The sequence below is a fragment of the Dipodomys merriami genome, unplaced genomic scaffold (assembly GCF_024711535.1).
Source record: "Dipodomys merriami isolate MVZ:Mamm:240054 unplaced genomic scaffold, mDipMer1.0.p SCAF_306, whole genome shotgun sequence".
NCBI classification, from domain to species: Eukaryota; Metazoa; Chordata; class Mammalia; order Rodentia; family Heteromyidae; genus Dipodomys; species Dipodomys merriami.
The window spans coordinates 16,099-36,427 of record NW_027204560.1 but is presented as its reverse complement, the minus strand read 5'-3'; the positions used below and the strand labels follow the sequence as shown (position 1 = coordinate 36,427).

Below are 20,329 nucleotides of genomic sequence, written 5' to 3'. Positions count from 1 at the left end.
ACCAAAAAACCAGAAGTGGAGCTGTGGCTCAAATGCCAGCCTTAAGCAGAAAAGCTCAGGCCCTGAGTGTAAGCCTCAAGACCAGCACAAACACACACACACACACACACACACACACACACACACACACACACACACACACACAGAGCACTAAAATGATCATCTGATTCTAAAGCCCCCACCTTCTGCTTCTATCACTTCAAGAGGATTTCAACTCAAGGATTTGGGGTGGACACACATTGAAATCATAACACAGAAGTTCCCAAGACCTGATAACAAATTTTACGTTAGTTTTTAAACTCTGCACTAAAGATAATAAATAGTGCTATCATGGTGGGCTTTTTTTGTTTTTCAGCAAAAGAGAGACTTTAATGGCAGTCTTGCAAGACCAAGTTTCTGTTTGATGGTAGGCCACTCTCCCAAGATTATAAAAAGCAATTATATATACCTAGCATGGGTATCTCTTCTCTCAGCAACTCATTGGTCTGAGCACTACGGGGTTCATTTTATCTCCCAGACATCACCGAAGTTACGTTACTTTCTATTGGGTAATTCAAATATATTCTCCTGTTGAGATTGGTAGAATTTCAGAAGCAGGCTTTTGACTGTCTCTACTCCCTTTGGCTGGGGAAGGGTGTGTGTATCTGTGTGTGTGTGTGTGTGTGTGTGTGTGTGTGTGTGTGTGTGTGTGTGTGTGTGTGTGTGTGTGTGTGTGTGTGTGTGTGTGGTGGTGGTTGTGGTGGTGGTGGTGGTATGGTAAGACAGGTAGGTGCTTTCCAGAACATACACAATACCTGCTCATTTTCTCATTTTATTAGGGCCCATTCTTCTCCTGGCTGATTAGCCCAGCCCTTTCTAATCAGTCCTGTTGACTGAAAAACCACAAGTCATCACACACAAAAGCTACTAGTAATTTTCCATTCAGGGTCAAATGCCTTGTCTTGAAAATGGAATAGTGGTCATTTTTAATGAAAGCTCACAATACAGTTCGGCATGGAGATTTTAAATTTTTTGCATGCTTCTATAACATTTCAGGAATAAGTACCTGAAATTTTCATGTTATACAATATACCAAATCCATTAAAAGAGAAAAGAAAAACATAAGGATTTGTCTATCGGCTTGAATACCAGCCAAGAAAAGTTAAAAGCAAACTGCTACATTGATAGCAGAAACAACTCTGTTTCAGAGACTAAGTTTATTTTAGAAATTAATTTCAAGCCTGTTTGGAAACAATTGTAATTCTAATAAGAATTAAAAATTCAAGTAATTCTGGATGATAAATATTTAAAAACATTTGTTCTGGAAACTAAGCTGGAATAGACCACAGAAATTCCTGGTAGCAAATCACTTCGGTGAAGTGAAATGTCTTGTTTTGCTGAGAGGATTTGGGTCCAAGCTGCTAATCACTGAAGACACACACTCTCATCCTAAAATCTCATAAACCTGGTGCTTGCTTCCAAAGAGCTTGAATCTTATTGCTCAACCTTCTTCCTCCTAAAAACAAAATGTTCTTTGTTTAGCCATATTTTAAGAGGGGTGGGGGGAATCACCCATCCACCAGGCTAGAGTAGTTCGTGTCTGTAACCCTAGCTACTCAAGAGGCTGAGACAAGAGGACTGCAGTTCAAATCCAGTTCAGGTAGACAAATTAGAGACTCTAATCTCCAATTAGCCACCAAAAAGCCAGAAATGGAGTTGTGATTCAAGCAGTAAATTACCAGCCTTGAATGAAAAAGCCAAGTGAGAGCTTGAGGTCCTAAGTTCATGCCCCAGTACCAGCACACACATGCACATATGCACACACACACACACACACACACACACACACCTGTACAAACAAATCAATCCCAAGGCATGGACAAATAAACAAGTGATATGAATATACTTCATCCATGAAATCTAATGGGAAGCCTCAAATGTAAATTCACTCAGGTTAATTTCCCCATCCGTTCATGTTGGAGGCTGAGTTCTTGTGTCATTATTGCTGTACCACTCTAGTTCCAAGGTGAACACGAAGTCTGTGCAAGGGGGTCCAAACCAACAGGGACCTCCACCCAGTGAGAAAAGTGCAAGGTTGGAGAAATATGGAATGTGAGCTTCTGCTTCACTTTATGACCTGTTATCTCATTTGCTAGACTCATTCATAGAACATAGATAAAGCACCTGAATGACAGGATTTTACTATCTGGTGATTCTGGATGTAGGAGGCTGAGATCAAAGTATCTCCTGGGTTGACTCCTGCTGATGGTTGAGGAAGATTCTATCTCATGCCTCCCTCCCCTTGCTGTGCTTTGATGACCGTGTTTATGGTGCCTTGGCTTGTTAGGAGCATCTGCCCAGCCTCTGCCTCCATCCTTAGTAGTCCCCAGATCTTCCCTTTTAAATTAAGATACCAGTCACTTTGGATGAGAATGAGCTCAACCTGACTTGATTACTTGTGTAAAAGGTCCTATCTGAAGATAACGTCTCTCCAGATAACAGATAAATTACATTCTAAAGTACTGGGCAACAGCAGGAGGTATTAAGATTTTAGGATTCCAAGCCAGGCACTGGTGACTCCTGCCTATAATCCTAGATACTCCAGAGGCTGAGATCTGAGACAAGACAGAAGCCAGCCCGGACAGAAGCCAGCCCAGACAGACAAATCCATCTCTACTTAATTAGTAAAAAGCCAGACAAGGAGCTGTGGCTCAAGCAGTAGAGCAAAAGAAGCTAAGTGAGCATGCCAAGTCTAGAGTTCAAACCCCAATACCAACACATAAATAAATACATAAATTAATAAATAAATATTAAAACACTAGGAGGTCATCTTCTCTAAATTAATATGCTAAATAACATACTATCTCTAAAGTAATATGGACCAGATCCATATTAATCCAAATTTGAACTTACAACAATTGGTGTTTGAGTTCAAAGACTCTAAAGAAATTGATTGATGACAATATCTTTATGATAGGAATTGGGATCAGTAGCCATGCGGCATGTCAGAGCCTGAGACACTCAGTTCCCTTTAGTTATCAGCATCCCCACATTCCTGGCAAGTTCCTCCACCCCATGTTCCTATCACCGTGATGGCACTTACATAGCTAAGAAAATGTCACCTGCCCATTTTGCAAATGGATATATTAGACCCCAAATGACCAAGTTACCTATCTGACACCGTTAAGCAAGCAGAGAGTCTAACAATGCCTCTCATCTGAAAACCAGCTCATTTTCCTCCCTTGCGTACTTCATGTATTTCTTTGTGTTTTATTTTTCCTAAGGGCTTTATAGCCATTTCTTTCATTTGCAATCTGCTCTTAGTTCTACAAATCTATTTTTCTCTTCGATCAGTATGTTATTTCTTTTCTTGACTAAAAAAAAAAAACAGCTTCACTAAAAACATGCTGCAGATCTCCTACACTTCAGTAAGTACAGAAGCTAAAATGGACTGACTTTACTGTGTATTGGGTAGTTCATCTAATGGTGTCATCTGAAGGAATGGCCTCTGATTTGAAAGTGTGAGTGCTCACTCGCCATCCTCTGGCCTGGATGGATGGGATCTGAGGGGAATACATGTCATAGGATGTTTTGACTAGGTAGGACCCTGGACATCACGCAGGCCAACCTTCTTTAATACCAAATGTTGGCCTAAACTAAAACTCAGAAGGCCAAGAGGCTTCCCTGGGTCACACAGCAAGGAGTCTATAAGCCAAGCCAAAAGCCAAATTCAAATTTTTCTTCTGACTCTTCACCTAGGGTCCATTAAACCTCCAGATGTTACAGGGATGGGCTCACCTTTTTACCTTTGGCTTGCTTCACAGTTTCAAAGCTAAAAAAAAAAAAAAGAAGAAGAAGAATTGTAATAGAATGGTAGGTTATCGAGGTAGTGTTAATTAGTTTATAAAGACAAAGAAAACTTTCTGGAAAACTACTTTCTTGTGTATGCCTGTACTAGAGTTTGAACTCAGGGCCTAGGGGCTATGCCTGACATTTTTACTCCAGGCAGGCTCTCTAACTACTTGAGCCAAAGTTCCACTTGAGTCTTTTGGGTGCTTAAGTGGAGATGAGTCTCGTGGACTTTCCTATTTAGGCTGGCTTCAAACCAAAATCTTCAGATCTCAGTCTCTTGAGTAGCTAGGGTGACATGTATGAGCAACTCACAGTCGGTTACCCAGAGGTGTTCAGAGGGCACTGCTTTGGGTCTAGACAAGCATGGCCAAACGCTAATAACTGAGAGATGTCCTCCATGACAAAGGCCACGGGTGGTTCCAGACAGAGCTAGAGGCCCCAGTGAAGCAAGCTCACCCACATCTGGATAGGTCCTGGAAGGGTTCAGGAGACTATTCAAAGAATATTAAGGCAAACATGCAATCCTATGTCTATTTTAAAGTGATTATTCCATGGTTATCACAAGATGGACAGACAGAAGGACGTGCTCATAGACCTCCTGCTTTCACCTAGCAGGCCTCTATTGAAATACCTTAGTATTTTTTGATCATCTGTTTCATGTGTCTGTCTGTCTGTATGCCAGTTCTGGGGGGGGAGAGGAGAGGCATGTGACCTTAGGGCCTGGACACTGCCCCTGAGCTTTTTTGCTTAAGGCTAGCCTCTAGCACTGAGCCACAGCTGCCCTCCTGGTCTTTTCATGGTTAATTGAAGGTAAGAGTGTTACAGACATTCTTCTCCAGGCTGGTTTCTAACTGTTATCCTAAAATCTCAACCTCCTGATGAGTAGCTGGGATTACAGGTGTATGAGCCATGGACTCCTGGCTTTTCTTTTTTTCTTTTTCTTTTTTTTTTTTTTTTGAAATAGAATCTTACTTTGTCGTCCAAACTGACCTTAAACTCATAATCCTTTTGCCTCATCCTCCCAAAGTACTGGGGTTACAGCTGTTATCTTGTTAATGAAAAGCAACCCAGTTAGTCAATGTTGCTATTATTAAAACCAGCAGCCACTTAATGGATATTTTTAAATGATTGTTTTTCTGTCTCATTGAAGAAAGTTATGTTTGCCACATTAGAGCTGTAATTTCAAATTGCATTTGGGCTCATTGCAAACATTCTCACTGTAACGAGCTTTGATTTAAATGACACATTTCCAGCACACACAACAGGAATGAGTCATAAGCTCAGCTATCAAAGCAATGGTAAAGTGTCATCCTTCAGTTTCATGTTGGCTGCTCTGGGTTAATTCTTACAAGTTTGGTGAAATGAGATAAGTATATAGAACCCACAGAACAATGCACCAACTTCATGTCAGGAAAGTTTGGATGATTCATGCAATGATGTCATCAATGTCAGTCTCATACAAATTCACTTGCTTTGACTTTAAAAAAGTTATCAAGCTGGGTGCCACTGGTTCATACCTGCAATCCTAGCTACTCAGAAGAGTGAGGCATAATGATCCTGGTTCAAAATCAGCTGAGGCAGGAAAATCAGGGAGACTCTTATTTCCAATTAACCAAAAACTGCCAGAAGTAGACCTGTAGTTCAAGTGGTAGAGCAACTAGCCTTGAGTACAAAAGCTCAAGGACAGCGCTCAGGCCCATTGTACCAGCCCCAGGACCAGCAAAAGAAAAAGGTTATCAAGCTGGGCACTGGGCGCTCACATCTGTAATACTAGCTATTCAAGAGGCTGAGATATGAGAATCAGGGATCAAAGTCAGCCTGGGCAGGAAAGTCTGCAATTAACCAGCAAGAGGCCAGAAATAGAGGAATGACTGAAGTAGTAGAGTGCCAAATTTGAGCACAAAAGCTGAAGGACAGCATCCAAACCCAGAGTTCAAGCCCCACGACTGACATGTACACACACACACACACACACACACACACACACACACACACACACACACACACACACAAAGGTGTTTTGGTGTCATCTCAACACCTGTTATATAGACCTAAGTGTAGGATATCCAAGAGTGCTACTGTCTATTATTATCATTTTGACAATGTGAGTTATCTTTTGGGTATTTCTCTGAATGATAAACAGCTTGTAAGTGGGATGGAAAATTGGAAAATTGAAGTTTTAAATGCTTTTATCTCAAGCAGATGATACCTTGAACAGCAAATCCTCAAGCTTTGAGCTAACTTTATGACAATGGCTCTATAGTGAGAGATATTAGACTAATATAATGTGCAGGTCTTGGAGTCAGGGTTAAGTATGAATTATTATATCCACTGACTCCCACTGATGTAAATTTTTATAACATGTCTCTTTCCGACAAACAATATACAATACACTCAAGAAACTGCCATTGAATAATTGTAGGTTTTCTCTGCAAAAGAAGATGGTTTTATTTTATTTAGAAAATTGATGTGTTCTAACTAGGCACTGGTGGCTACCCAGGAGGCTGAGATCTGAGGCTCACTGTTCAAAGTCAGTCAGGGCAGAAAAGGCCCTGAGACTCTTAACTTCAATTAACCAACAGAAAACCAGAAGTGGAGCTGTGGCTCACTGTGGTAGGGCAACAGCCTTGAGCAAAACAGCTCAGGGATAGCACCCAGGCCCCTGAGTTCAAGCCCTAGTACTGACACTGATAAATCCCATTTTGCTGGTGACAAAGCCCACTCCTACTTAATCCATTTCCTGTTCCTAAAACAAGGGGAAACAGTGGAGCTTCTGTCTGGCCTACTGCTGCTCTAATGTGGACTTCCCCTGAGTCATTTGATTTTAAATAAAATATCCCAAAACCCTGAAAACAACAGCTATTCTGTATCTGTTCATCTCTTCTAGGTTGGACGAATCGAAGATTTTCTCTACCAATTAGAGGACAGTTTCTTAAAAACTAAAAAACTGAGAAATGCTCGAAGACAAAAAACAAAACTGAAACGACTTCAAACCGCACAGCAAAACTAGTCTACGGGGAGCCGGCATTCTTACAAGACATCCCAGGAAAGAGGCCAGCTGTGATGGCTGGGTAACAAAGACCATCACCAAAGAAAGAGGTGGCACTCCCCCTGGTTTATCTCTAGCAAAGACATTCTCTCCTTCATTAATCTCGACTGGCAGAAATAAATGTTCTCAGCCAGTTGACTTGACTCTTGTTCACATGTGTCTTGTTTAGTTAAAGAGCTCATAAAATACCCATTTCTGCTTCTATTGCCTGCCTTGTTCTTTATAAGTTGTCCAAGGTATACTGGGTCTGCCCAAGAGCATATGGCATATCTGTAGTATAGATCTTACGTCCCAGAGTACTCCTTGGGAATTATTTACATGCCACATGAAGATCTGAAGGCACATTTAGAAGCACAAAGCAGAAAATGTAGTTGCTTGATCCTTATAGAGATGGTCATAGGATGATTTGGCTGATATCATTGGTTAGGTTATTAATATTTCTCTTGGGTTTTTTCAACTCGGGGTCTCCAGTGTTCTCATAGCTTGCTTGCATGGCTGGTGGTCTATCACTTGAATCAAACCTCCAGTCCAGATTATTGCTGGTTCATTGAAGATAGAGTCTCAGAGAGTTTTCTACTCAGGCTGGCTTCAAACTGTGATCCTCACATCTCAGCCCCAAGAGTAGCTAGGGTTACAGGCATGAGCCATCAGATCCCAGCTAAAATCTAAATCCTTGCTTATGGTTCTTAAACTGCATTGTACCCATCTCTTAATGGACAAAACACAGATTCACATATTTGACAAGGTAATTATAAACATGACCAGACAGGCACTGGTTGCTTACACCTATAATCCTAGCTACTCAGGAAACTGAGATCTCAGGACTGCCATTCAAAGCCAGCCTGGACAGGAAAGTCCATGAGACTCTTATCTCCACATTAACAAGCAAAGTGCCAGAAGTAGAGGTATGGCTCAAGACGAGCACTGTCTAGGCCCTGAGATCAAACCCCAGTACCATTTCTCTCTCTTTCTCCTCTCTCTCTTTCTCTCTCTCTCTCACACACACACTCACACACACACAAAGATTCCAACTCTCATGCCAACAAGGAGATTTGAAAACACACAAAATAGAAAACAATTTCTTAAATATCAGAAAAAAATAAGATCTCATAGTACCAACATAAACAGAACAAAAAGAGGCAAAACACTTCATACTGACATTGTCTTTCTTCGTGGGAGGAGCACACAGATGTGAACTCCTTTGTCAGTCATTCCCTCTACAGTTGAACCATATCACCATCCCTCAAGTTCTCTGAATACAATGAGATTGTGAAGAGATGAATTAATAACAATCTTAAGATTAGATCTGCATGGTCAAAAATGCAAGATACAAATATAGTTAAAAATAGACTTTAAAATATTACAAACTCTCTGGGAAGTATTTGCTTAATTCTTCTTTTGCTCAAATATTCTCCACTTTTCTACTAGAATCAACACAGACATCCTACTTTCTCTGACACTTTCACTCATGTTAAATATTGATAGAATTATAATCATTTAACGACAATGAACTTAAAGGCTCCTTTTTGTTTCTAACACTTACATCGGAGCAATTTCAGTTCTGTTCTTATAAATACTAGAAAACGTGTGTGTGTGTGTGTGTGTGTGTGTGTGTGTGTGTGTGTGTGTGTGTGTGTGTGTGTGTGAGCACTGTGCTTATATTCAGAGCCTGGGCCTTGTCCCTTAGCTTTTTCACTCAATACTGATGCTCTACAACTTAAGCTACACCTCCCTCCACTTCTGGCTTTTTGCTAGTTAATTGGAGATGAGAGTCTCTCAGATTTTTACTTCCCAGGCTGGCTTAGAATCACAATCAGTTAAGATTACAGTCATCATTGGGCTGGGAAGGTGGTTCAGTGGTAGAGCGCTTGCCTTGCATGCCTGAGGCCCTGGGTTCGATTCCTCAGTACCACATAAGCAAAAAGAAAAAAGCCAGAAGTGGCGCTGTGGCTCAAGTGGTAGAGCGCTAGCCTTGAGCTGAAGAGCTGAGGGACAGTGCCCAGGCCCAGAGTTCAGGCCCCATGACCGGACCAAAAAAAAAAAAAAAAAGATTACAGTCATCAACAATTGCTTTGAATGCATCTGCACACACACACACACACACACACACACACACACACACACACACACACACACACACACACACACCTTGAAAGTAGCAAATAGTCTTTGCTATTTGGTGATGAGATACAGTTTCAGAGCTGGTAGTTCATATTTTCCTGTATCACCCAAAGTGGCAAATCTTTGCTTTGAGAGTAGGTGATACAGTTTGTGTAAAAAGCCCAAAGGTGTGACAAAACCAAATTGGTGCACAGAGAAAAGGTCAACTGAGTCACTTCAGTCTGCACCCAGGGTCACATGGGCCTAGGAAGCAGACACACATGAAGGCCACTACATGGACACAGAGAACAGTCTAAGGAGAATATTGTGAAGAGAACAACTGAGGCCTTTGTACCAGCATGAGTATCTACATGCAGGCCTGGATGGTTAGAAAGCACTGAACTGCCAGACACTCCACGTTTCTGATGTCAATACACTTTTCATGAATTAAAAATCTGACTTGGCACTGGTGGCTCACACCTGTTCGCTTAGCTGTTTAGGAGCCTGAGACATGGGAGATCGAGGTTCAAAGTCAGCTCATCTGTAATTAACCAGCAAAAAGCCAGACAGAATGGAGACACAACTTAAGTGACAGAACATCAGTCATGATCAAGAAAGCTAAGTGAGAAGTGAGAGACCCTGAGTTCAAGCCCCAGTAATAGTCCTCTCTCTCTCTCTCTCTCTCTCTCTCTCTCCCTCTCTCTCTCTCTCTCTCTCTCTCTCTCCCTCCCCCCCCACCACCACACACACACTAACAAAAATAGCTTGTCAGTGCATATCAAAAACCCTCAGATGTTTATATCTTTGGGCCCAAAAACTCTACTTCTAGGAAATCAAACTAAAGAAATAATCAAACACATATTACAAGATAAAAGTTCAAAAGTGTTCACCAGAGTTATTTTAACAAGAAAGCATCAAGGAACCCAGCCAAAATTTCCCAGCACAGGTAATAGGCTAAATGATTTATGATGGTCTATTCAATGCTTAACCTAATAATATATAAAAATGTTATAATGTTAAAAGGAAAAAGGAAAACTATATATAGCATAATTATAATGAGATTATAAAGTACATGCCTATAAAAGACTGGAAGAAAATACAATGGATGTTAAGAATGGTTATCTTTAGTGGGACACTTATGGGTGATTTTATTATCTTTTCCTTAATATTATACAATCTGTTCCTTGATAATAAAAAATAATCTTTTTAAAATATTATTTAGTATCACTCTGCAGAGAAAAATTAATTCAGATCTGCTCTTCCTCTGTCCAATTCTTGCTTCATGGATCCTAGTTACTGCACAGAAGCCAGAGGAAGTACTTTATTTACAGAATTCTGGGGGGGTGCAAATGACTTTTACAACCCCCTCTACCCAGAATCCCTTGGCACAGGCAGTCCAAAGGACCAGTGAAGACGCCATTAAACAGAGGACCCATTACAGCATCTCACCAATGTTGACAAAGAACTACAAGCAAGTTGTCTCTCACCTTCCCCACGTGCTCCTCATCACTTTCTCCTCTGATTATTTCGTTTAGTGCTTTCTCTGTACTCACAACACATCATCTCATGAAATATGGGATGATCACGGGCCAAACATCCCTTAAATCAAAGTGTATTGAAAGTTGAGAGCCACTGGCAGAGGAAAACTTTGATTTACAGTGGCTTGATTCATGGAGATGGTATGATGGAGTCTAAGTTCAATCAGATATATCACAAGTTGTCTGATCCACTCAGCAGTTCTCTGCGCTAGTGGACATGGATGCGAAGGGTGATTGCACAGCCTTGACAGCCTGCAGATTGTCAAGATGGAATGCAATGACACCAGTAGTGCACACGTGCTTTTTTGAAGGAACAAAAATCAGAAAGGTGGCCCAAAGAGCATCTCAAGAGTTACAAACATCAGCATGTTCTGTTTGTGCCTCGGAGAAGGGAATCCAGAAACACTAACACTATCTGAGATGATCAGACTTCAGAATCTTTCTTCATAATGCGCTATATAATAAGTGGCTTGATGGGTGGAGGTATGGCTTAGTTGGTAGGACACTAGTCAATGAAGAAAAGCAGCAGGTGCCAAGTTCAAGTCCCAGTCTCAGACCTAAAAGAATAACAAAGGAAAAAAATAAATGAAATGGGGATTTGAAAATTAAATATTGGAAATGTATGTGTGTTGCAATCTTCTATTGAAGGCAATGTGCAGAATTAATCTTCACAATAACCCAAGCTTTAACTCTTTTTAAATATCTGTTTGGGGAAGTTGAAAGACAAATATTTAGTGAGGCACTGGAAGACTGAATCTCTGCTCAAAAGCCTTGCCTGGCAGGGTTACAGATATTATGAGCAGTGGTGTCTGGTCCTCCTTCCTTGAAGCTAGAGTTGCTGGTGAGCTGTAGAACTATAGCTTTGCAATGTAAATGCCTAAGAGCGATGCTTCTCACTCCATTCACCTTAACAGATGATGGGAAGAGAGAGGGGATCATAACCCAGACAGCAAAGTGGGTTGAAATCTGAAAGATCTGGGATCTAGTCCCAGCACACCAAAAGAATCACACCAAAAAATGTGAGGCAATCACACCTTCACCAACAACTCGCCATAAGCTGGGCCTTATCCCCGTTCGTGCTCACCACACACCTGACTCATTTCACAAATGAGTGAAATGATCGGAAAGCACAGACGTTTCCTCACATCTAGAGAGCAGCAAAGCTAGAACTCAAGCCGAGGCAGCTCTACTGGAGAGTAGGAATTTAATCCACTGGGTTTGTGTGTTTCCTTATTACAGTGCTAGTTTAGAAACTTGTGAGTCCTAATTAACTATATATTCCTGAAATCTAGAACTGACCCTAGGATGGCAACTGCTATGGTAATCATCAGTAAGATGGCTGTTATCTACCTCTGAAAGATGTCCAGGGTAACCAAAGGACGAAGTTCTATTATTTAAACTTTGAATTTTTTAGTTTGAACTTTCAATATGACACTTCATTTATGTGTGTGTGCACACGCATGCCAGTCCTGGGGCTGAACTTTTAATTTTTTTTTCCTCAAGGCTAGTGTTCTACCACTTGAACCACAACTCCACTTTTGGCTTTTGGGTGGTTCCTTGGAGGTAAGAGTCTCATGGGCTTTTTAGCTTAGGCTGGCTTTGAATCATGAGCCTCAGATTGCAGCCTCCTAAATAGCTGGAGTTACAGGCGTGAGCCTCTAGTACCTGACCACACTTCAATTTTAAAAGGGTAAGTTTGTTCAGTTATTTTTAAAAAGTGAAGTATACTTGGAATAGCCTGGGTATGAAGATCATGTTTTAGCTTTAACTTTTACAAAATCTAAATACAAATTAACTATGTCAAATGAAATTTTAGTCTTCAAGCTATGTTCAGTTAAATACAAAAAAAAAAAGTCTGATTTCAAAGGCAGTATAAAAGAAAATGCAGAAAAATCTGTTGCCATTTCTTATACTGATTATGTGTTAAACTGATAACACTTCAGATTTAGTGAGCCAAAGAAAATTCACTATCAAAATTAATTTCACAAGCTGGGCACTGATGGCTTATGTCTGTAATCCTAGCTACTCAGGAGGCTGAGATCTAAGGATTGCAGTTTGAAGCCAACCCTAGCAGAAAAGTCTGTGAGACTCATCTCTAATAAGCTACTTAGAAAAAGCTGGCAGTGGAACTGTGGCTCAAGTGGTAGAGTGCTAGCCTGGAATACAAAGAGCCTCAGAGATAGCACCTGAGCCCTGAGCTCAAGTCCCAGGACCAGCAAAAATAATAATCTCACATGTTTATCTTTATTTTTTGAACTGCAATAATTACAATATTCCAAATTATATACACAGTTTGAATTCTATATTTATCGCATAAAACTGGTCTGGGCAGTAAGTCAGCAAAAACTGGGAGCTCTCCTGTTATCCTGGCTAGAGAAGTTGAAAAGTAGCTTATCCAAGCTGCCCTAGCTGTGAGTTTCCAGGGACCCCAAGAAAGAAAGGACAATTGACTTCTCCAGACAACTGGCCAGTCACTAGAAGTCTGTCTCCTTTCAGATGCTTGCTATAAGATCAGAGATCAAGAGGAAGCAGGTTCCCACCCAGAGCATACGCCCATGTGTGCCCAACACAATGCCCCAGACCCAGGACACTCCCCTCGGACACAATGAAGAACAAACACATCTTATTCTCTCTATTTAAGTGTCCCTTAGAAAGCCTTTCTTTTGTTTTAATATTTTATTATCTTTAAGTACTTGTACGAAGGTGCTGCCATTCATAGAGTAGTTTATGAATACAGTGCAGCTCGATCAATGTCGTCCCTTTCAACAGTCTCACCCACCCCTCCTAATCTGCCCTTTCCCTTGCTTATCTTAATCTTAGGTTATGTATTGAACTTTTGCCATTTAACAAAGCAGTTTAAAAGTACGATGCATCTTGATCTATGCCACCACTTCAACATCTTCACCACTTGGACATCTTTACCCTCCTTTGACCCACCCTGTCCCTTACATTTCTCAATTCTTTGCTACACACAATCAATTCTTGCCTGCATTCCCTCCCCTTCCCCCTTTCATTCTACCCCTCTTCCCCTTTCCCCCACCCTCTCCTCTTGCAAGTACTCATTTCCTGGTACTTATTTGGTTGGAATTTGACTTCATCCTTCTAAATAATTATACTATGTGCCCTCTCCATTCAGTCTGTTGCACTTCGGTTAATTCATTTGTAACCCTTGCTTCCCATCCAGTGTGCTTACTTGTAGATTTATAGGCACATCTAGCTACCACAAATGAGGGAAACCACACAAGCTGTTTCTCTGGGTCTGGTGTACTTCGCTTAATACAATTTGTTCCAAGTCTTTCCATTTCCTTACAAATGGTACAACACCATTCTTTCTGATGGATAGGGAAAATTCCATTGTGTATGTGTGAGCATATATATATATATATATATATATATATCCCATTTTCTTGATCCATTGGTCCACTGAGGAGCTAGAAAGCCTTTCTAACCCACAAAACTATAGCATTTTCCTTGTCTTGAGACCAATGGGTTCTCTCAGAAATACTTGGAAAGGGTAATCATAGGAAAAGATTGAATTTCCTGCTAGTATGAAGGTAGATACCCAAAGCTTCATGAGCTTGTTAATATGAAACGTGAACTTACCATGGAAGATGCTTTGATGCATGGGTGTATCCATAACCAGTGCTAGTCCCCTGAGACACATTATCCCATAAAAACGTAAGTGGCAGCAAAGTGAAATTTCTGTACTAATGCACAATAAATACTGCATTAAATCCAGAATGAAGTTGAAACAAAAACTATTTACGTACTCAAGGGACAGCGGAATCCCCATCAACTAGCCTATATAGCAGAGCTGAGCACTGATTAGAAACGCACATCTGTACAATGCTAATTGAATGAGGACTTTCAGCACTGAGAAACAAACATTGAGGCAGTTAAGCGAAATACCATAGGAAGCACTGGCTTTCTTACTACGTGATCTGAATCTCAGACACCTAACCTGAGGAATGAAAATGGTCATCATATGGGTAGTGAGAGGTATCAAGTGACTATGTATTTCAGTTTCTTTTCTTGTGTGTGCAGGTGTGTGTGTGTGTGTGTGTGTGTGTGTGTGTGTGTGTGTGTGTGTGCATGTGTTCAAGCCCTGGTACTAAGGCTTGAACTCAGGACCTCTGACTCTCACTTGGCTTTTATACTCATAAAATGGAGCTCTACCACTTAAGACATCTCTCTACATCAGCTTTTTGCTGGTTAACTGTGGAAGAGTCTCACAAACTATCCTGCCCCAGCTGCCTTTGACCCATGATCCTCAGATCTCAGCCTCCTGAGTAGCTCTAGGATTACAGGTGTGAGCCACCAGCACCTGACCTCATTCTGATTTTATAATTAGCTTTTATTTTTTTTAAGAAAAGGAACTTTAGAATCTTTTTTTTAAATTGTATTAAAAATATTCTCTTTGGTTAGATGATAACAAGAGATAAAAAATGCCACAATTCTAAACCTTTTGCCATTATCAATGAATTCAACCACATCAGAGTGGAATAAAAAGGATATAAGAGACTCTTATGGATCATTGAAACTTTTATCAGTCATTTTCCCTCCATGAAATGAGCATTTCTATTAAAATTGTATTACATAAAAATGAAATTCTAATGTGTGGAGATTCTTTAAAATCATGACATCACCTGGTAAAAGGCAGACTTAAAACTAATTTCTTTTTCTTTCATATACAGTAGAAATGAAAGAAGCTTATAATCCTACCTACTCTGAGATCTGAGTCAGATCACAATTCAAAGCCAGCCGAGGCAGGAAAGTCCATGAGATTCCTATCTCCAATCAACCACCAAAAAGCTGAAAGTAGAGCTGTGGTTCATATGGTAGAGTGCTAGCCTTGAGCAAAATAGCTAAGGAACAGCTCCCAAGCCATGAGTTCAAGCTCTAGTAGTGGCATTGGGGGGGGGGGGAGAAATAAAAGAAACAACATGAATGAAATCAGAAAATGCAAAATCAAATTTGTCACACAATAAAATATATTTGCCAAATGTGGAAATATTGTCATAAGGTGAATCATCCCAGAAGCCACCTTGTGGAATATGAAATATTGGAGTCTTTATTATACAGTTAGCAGGCTACAGGCAGCCAGTTGTTACAAAGGCCTGCAGCCCCCAAATACACATAACACAGCTAGGAAACAGGCTAAAGAAGAAAGAAAGATCAAAAAACAATACCAACAATACCAACAGTCCAATTCAGCTCCAATGGAGAGCTGAATTGGGATGCCATGCTGACTGAAGATGATCATGGAGACACATATTGGCATGGTGTAATGGCTGCTAGGCTGGTCTGGGCCTAAAAAGGTGCAGGGGGCAGTTCCACTGGAAATTCCCAGTCCCTGTTATCCACCATATCAGGGTATCTTACCCAAAGATGCCAGTAGTTAAGAGTGTTGATGTACTTGGTCAGCAGTGGCCAAGGAAATAAGTTCTTCCTGAATTGAAGCCACACTCCAGCTGACACAGAAGCCACCCACACTGGGTGAGAAAGCAATGTGTGATGGTTGGCAGTCTTTACTATACAGTTAACAGGCTGAAGACTGCCAGTTGTTACAAAGGCCTGCAGCATTCAAATACACATAACACAGCTAGGAAACATGCTAAAGAGGAAAGAAATAACAAAAACAATACCAACAAGCCAATTCAGCTCCAGTGCAGAGCTGAATTGTGATGCCATCATGACTGGAGACCAGCCAGGAGACAGGACACAGGACACTATTACAGAGACACATGCGGCATGGAGTCCTGGTGGCTGGGCTGGTGGGTGGGCAGACCCACAAGAAATTCCCAGGCCCAGGCACTGGACTGACAGATGCAGCAACCTATCAGCCAAGTGCCCACCCCTGTCTCCAGGGATCCAGGCATGCCCATCACCTGGGAGGCAGGTGATGGTCAGGAGCTTTTCCTTCCCCCAGCATGAAGACAAGATGCCAGATCTTACAATCTACCTTGTGGCCAATATGGCATTGGCCAGACCTGGCCTCCTTACTTCACTGGGCACTGGTGGCTTGTACTTGTAATCTTCACTACTCAGGAGGCTGAAATCTGAGGGTTATGTTTTGGGCAGAAAAATCCATTAGACTCTCATTTCCAATTAACCACTGAAAAGCCACAAGTGGAGCTGTGGCTCAAGTGGTAGAGTGCTAGCCTTCTTGAGTCAAATAGCCAAGTGAGAAAACAAGGCCCTGAATTCAAGCCCCAGTATTGGCTCAGAGAGAGAGAGAGAAAGAGAGAGAGAGAGAGAGAGAGAGAGAGAGAGAGAGAGAGAGAGAGAGAGAGAGAGAGAGAGAGAGAGAGAGAGAGGAGAGAGAAACACTACAAATGAAAACAAAGGATCCAACCAACAAGATTCTTGCAGGGTATAAACTGAACACTTTGGAGTACATAGCATCACTTCCGATTCACCCTCACATACATCTAAGGAGATAAATTTGTCAATTTCCAATATCTCCCAACTATACTGGTAAAAGAACTGGGCTTCCCAAAGGACTCGGAGGTTAAGAGTCACTGCTAAAAAAAATGGTAAAATCCAACTCTGGTATAAAACATTAGAATCAATATCACTACCATGTCCCACTTGACTTTTTATTTTTTTAACCACTCTGTCAGACATCAATAAAGACAACAATCTTACATCTGAAAAGCTGGTCCACATTCTCCAAGCACTTTCCCAGGCATGAACTCCTTCCATGCTCCCCATGACCCTGTATGGCAGGTTGAGCAGTTATAATTAATTTTTAAAGAAGCAAAGGACCAGCAAAGGAACATTATACTCTCAGGATAAAGGTACACTGAAGATGAAAATCCAAAATGCACAGCTGCGCTCACCTCCATTTCAAGTTGCAATACTGATTCTCAGAACTGGTTAATTCTAGAAAGGGCAAAACCCTTGGCCAAGGACTTCTACATTTTTCCAAAGCCTCTAGGAGATGTAGGTGTTAGAACCAGGTTAAATTAAACAAATAGAGTATTAATTAGACCAGGAAAAAAATGAAATTTAACTGGGACAAACAAGACCCAGGTAACCTGAGAAACAGACCCTGGGAATGGAACAAACTGAGGTCTGGCATTTACCGAAATTTGCAAAGTGACTAAGAATAGGGCCCAACTTGAAAGGCAGGATCCCCTGGTAGAGAAAAACTCCAGGATAGTTATTCCAGAGACAAAGGCCTGGATCAATTAGGGGGTTAAACACTGGACTTAGGTAAGCTCAGAAAAAGCCAGAAAACCTAGAAGGTGATTTGGTTTTGGGTTGTGATAAGTAAGAAGTTTGCAATGTGGTTTTTGCTTCGAGGACTTATCACTCTGCTTATAGAGCCTGTAATTGCTATTTCACCAACTTGCTTCTTTGATGGGAAGATTTGAGATAAGGACTTTGCCTTGTGACTTATGGCCTTGGTCATTGGAATAACTGGCATTGTAATGGCCATTTTGTAATCCCTAACTGCTAGCTCTGCTTCTATAACTTGCTTCTTTGCCCATCGCAAAACTACCACTGGCTCCCTGTGGGTAGCGCCCTTGTTGGTTTTCCCCTATATAAACCTACCCCATTTTGAGCTTGGTGGTGGTTCTTCACTGTCGTGGTATAGTGACAGGCGTCACAGCAATAAAGACTTCTAGCCTAATTGACCATGTGTTGGGGCGTCTTGTTGGGAAATCAGAGTACTACAGTAGGTGCTATACTTTAATACTTCGAGGGGAACAGACCAGGGAGGCCATAGTTCACACTGGCAGTGGGCTGGGACTGCAGGCAGGAAGAGGAAGACACCAGCGTGGCGATGCTCCAAGTGAGGATTTAACATCAAAATCAGAAAGAGAACAGCTGTAGGCCCTCCAACCTTACAGCTTTAAAATTCCAAGTGTATAAAGAATCATAAAAATCCCAAGTAGGCCCCCAGATCGTGACAGATGAACAAAGGATTTATAATCTGTAAACTGCAAGGAGAATGGCTTGCATTTGTCCCATTTCCCATCCTGATGCGAATCACTGTCCTGAGAGCAGATTCATGTGGTGCCTTCTCCGATTCTTTCTGCAATCCATCACAAGGAAACAGCAGAATGGTAATGTCGCCGTACTGTCTTTGAAAGACAATAAACGTCTGTGTCGTTTCTGACCTTTCCCAGTTGTGGTGTTTGGGGTGGGAGAGTGGCTTCTGCTTATTTTTCATAATTTGACTGGTAAGTCATATTCTATTGTGGCCTGTTAGTCACCCCATTAACCTAGAAGGGTACGATGGTTTGGGCAATTAGCTTCCAGAATATTAAAAAGGTTAAAACAAAAAAAAAATATGCCTGCTGCTCAGTGCTTTTCATAAATAAACTCAGGTATTAAATTCCTGCTATCTAACTCCATGTTCGAAGCTTGTAATCAGACAAAATGGTCCAAAGTAAAAAACTCTCCCTTACTTGTTTTAAAATGACATTCTGGCTGGGCCCAGGTGGCTCACACCTGTAATCCTTACTACTCAGGAGGCTGAGATCTGAGGATCACGGTTCAAAGCCAGCCAGGGCAGAAAAGTCCAAGAGACTTTATCTGCGAATAACCACAAAAAAGCTGGAAGTAGAGTTGTAGCTCAAGTGGTAGAACACTAGCCGTGAACACAAAAGCTCAGGGACAGCACCCAAGCTCTGGGTTCAAGCCCCAATACCAACACACACACACACACACACACACACACACGCACGCACACACACACACACACACACACACACACACACACACACACACACACATACACACACACAGAGATATTCTGCTAATGCTTTGTGGTTTATATGTTAAAAAAAACTTGCAGAAATTCCTGTAACCTTCCTTTCTTCCTACAATTTAGGACTACTTCAGATTGTTCTTCATTCCTTTCTTACTAGAGATCTTTTTCTGTTCAATCTATCTTCCTTTATATTAAAGGAATGTCTATAAAAATTAATAAATACCTCTATATAAGGACCAAAATTCTTGACTCCTAGAAATTCACTGTTGACAAAATATAATGTGAATGCATCAAGGCTTATATGCAAAGATACTCATGCAAGTATCTTAGATGCCATGGGCTCTCTGCTGGCTATTAACTATTACAGTCATAAGTAGAACAGCAGTAGCATGCAGTTATCTGAATTACTGCACTGTGTGTGCAGCCTCCTGGAAAACTGTACTTCACCAATGCAAAACAAAAACAAAAGAACACATCTTTCAGGTGTTACTAAAATCTCCCAGTTGGGGAACTGCAAAGATGATATAAGAATGTAGTCATTTCTAAACTCTGTCGATTTTTTTTCACTTTTGATCTAGCTCTATTGCTTCACCTTCTATAACACAGAAAATATATTGAGTCAACCACTGGTGGTTCACAACTATAATCCTAGCTCATCAGGAGATCTGAGGATCCTGAATCCCCAACCCAGGCAGAAAAATCTGAGAGACTCTTATCTCCAAATAACCAGCAAAAGCAAGATCAATAGAAAGCCCATGGATTGGGAGAAGATCTTCACTAGCCATACAACAGACAAAGGTCTAAAATATACTTGGAACTCAAAACATTAAATCCCCTAACAACAAATCTTCAAAGAAACAACTGCCCAATAAATAAGTGGGCGAAAGACTTAAAGAGAAACTTCTCTGAAGAGGAAAGAAGGATGGCCAATAGACACATGAAGAAATGCTCAACCTCCCTAGCCATAAAAGAAATGCAAATCAAAACAACATTGAGATACCACCTCACTCCAGTTAGAATGGCTAAAATCAAGAACTCTAATAACAACAGATGCTGGAGAGGATATGGACAAAAGGGAACCTTACT

At 41.1% G+C, this 20,329-nt stretch overlaps 1 protein-coding gene across 2 annotated transcripts in view; it reads left to right on the top strand.

The window, feature by feature from the left end:
- The window catches only part of Spata16 (spermatogenesis associated 16), a 239,033-nt gene extending 231,971 nt beyond the window's left edge, over window positions 1-7,062 (top strand). For both annotated transcript variants that reach the window (XM_070041296.1, XM_070041298.1), the window contains exon 11: window positions 6,719-7,062. In XM_070041296.1, coding sequence (XP_069897397.1) covers window positions 6,719-6,841 — 123 coding nt within the window. In that variant the 3' untranslated portion in view covers window positions 6,842-7,062. The remainder of the gene's footprint in view (window positions 1-6,718) is intronic.
- Window positions 7,063-20,329: the final 13,267 nt, after the last annotated feature.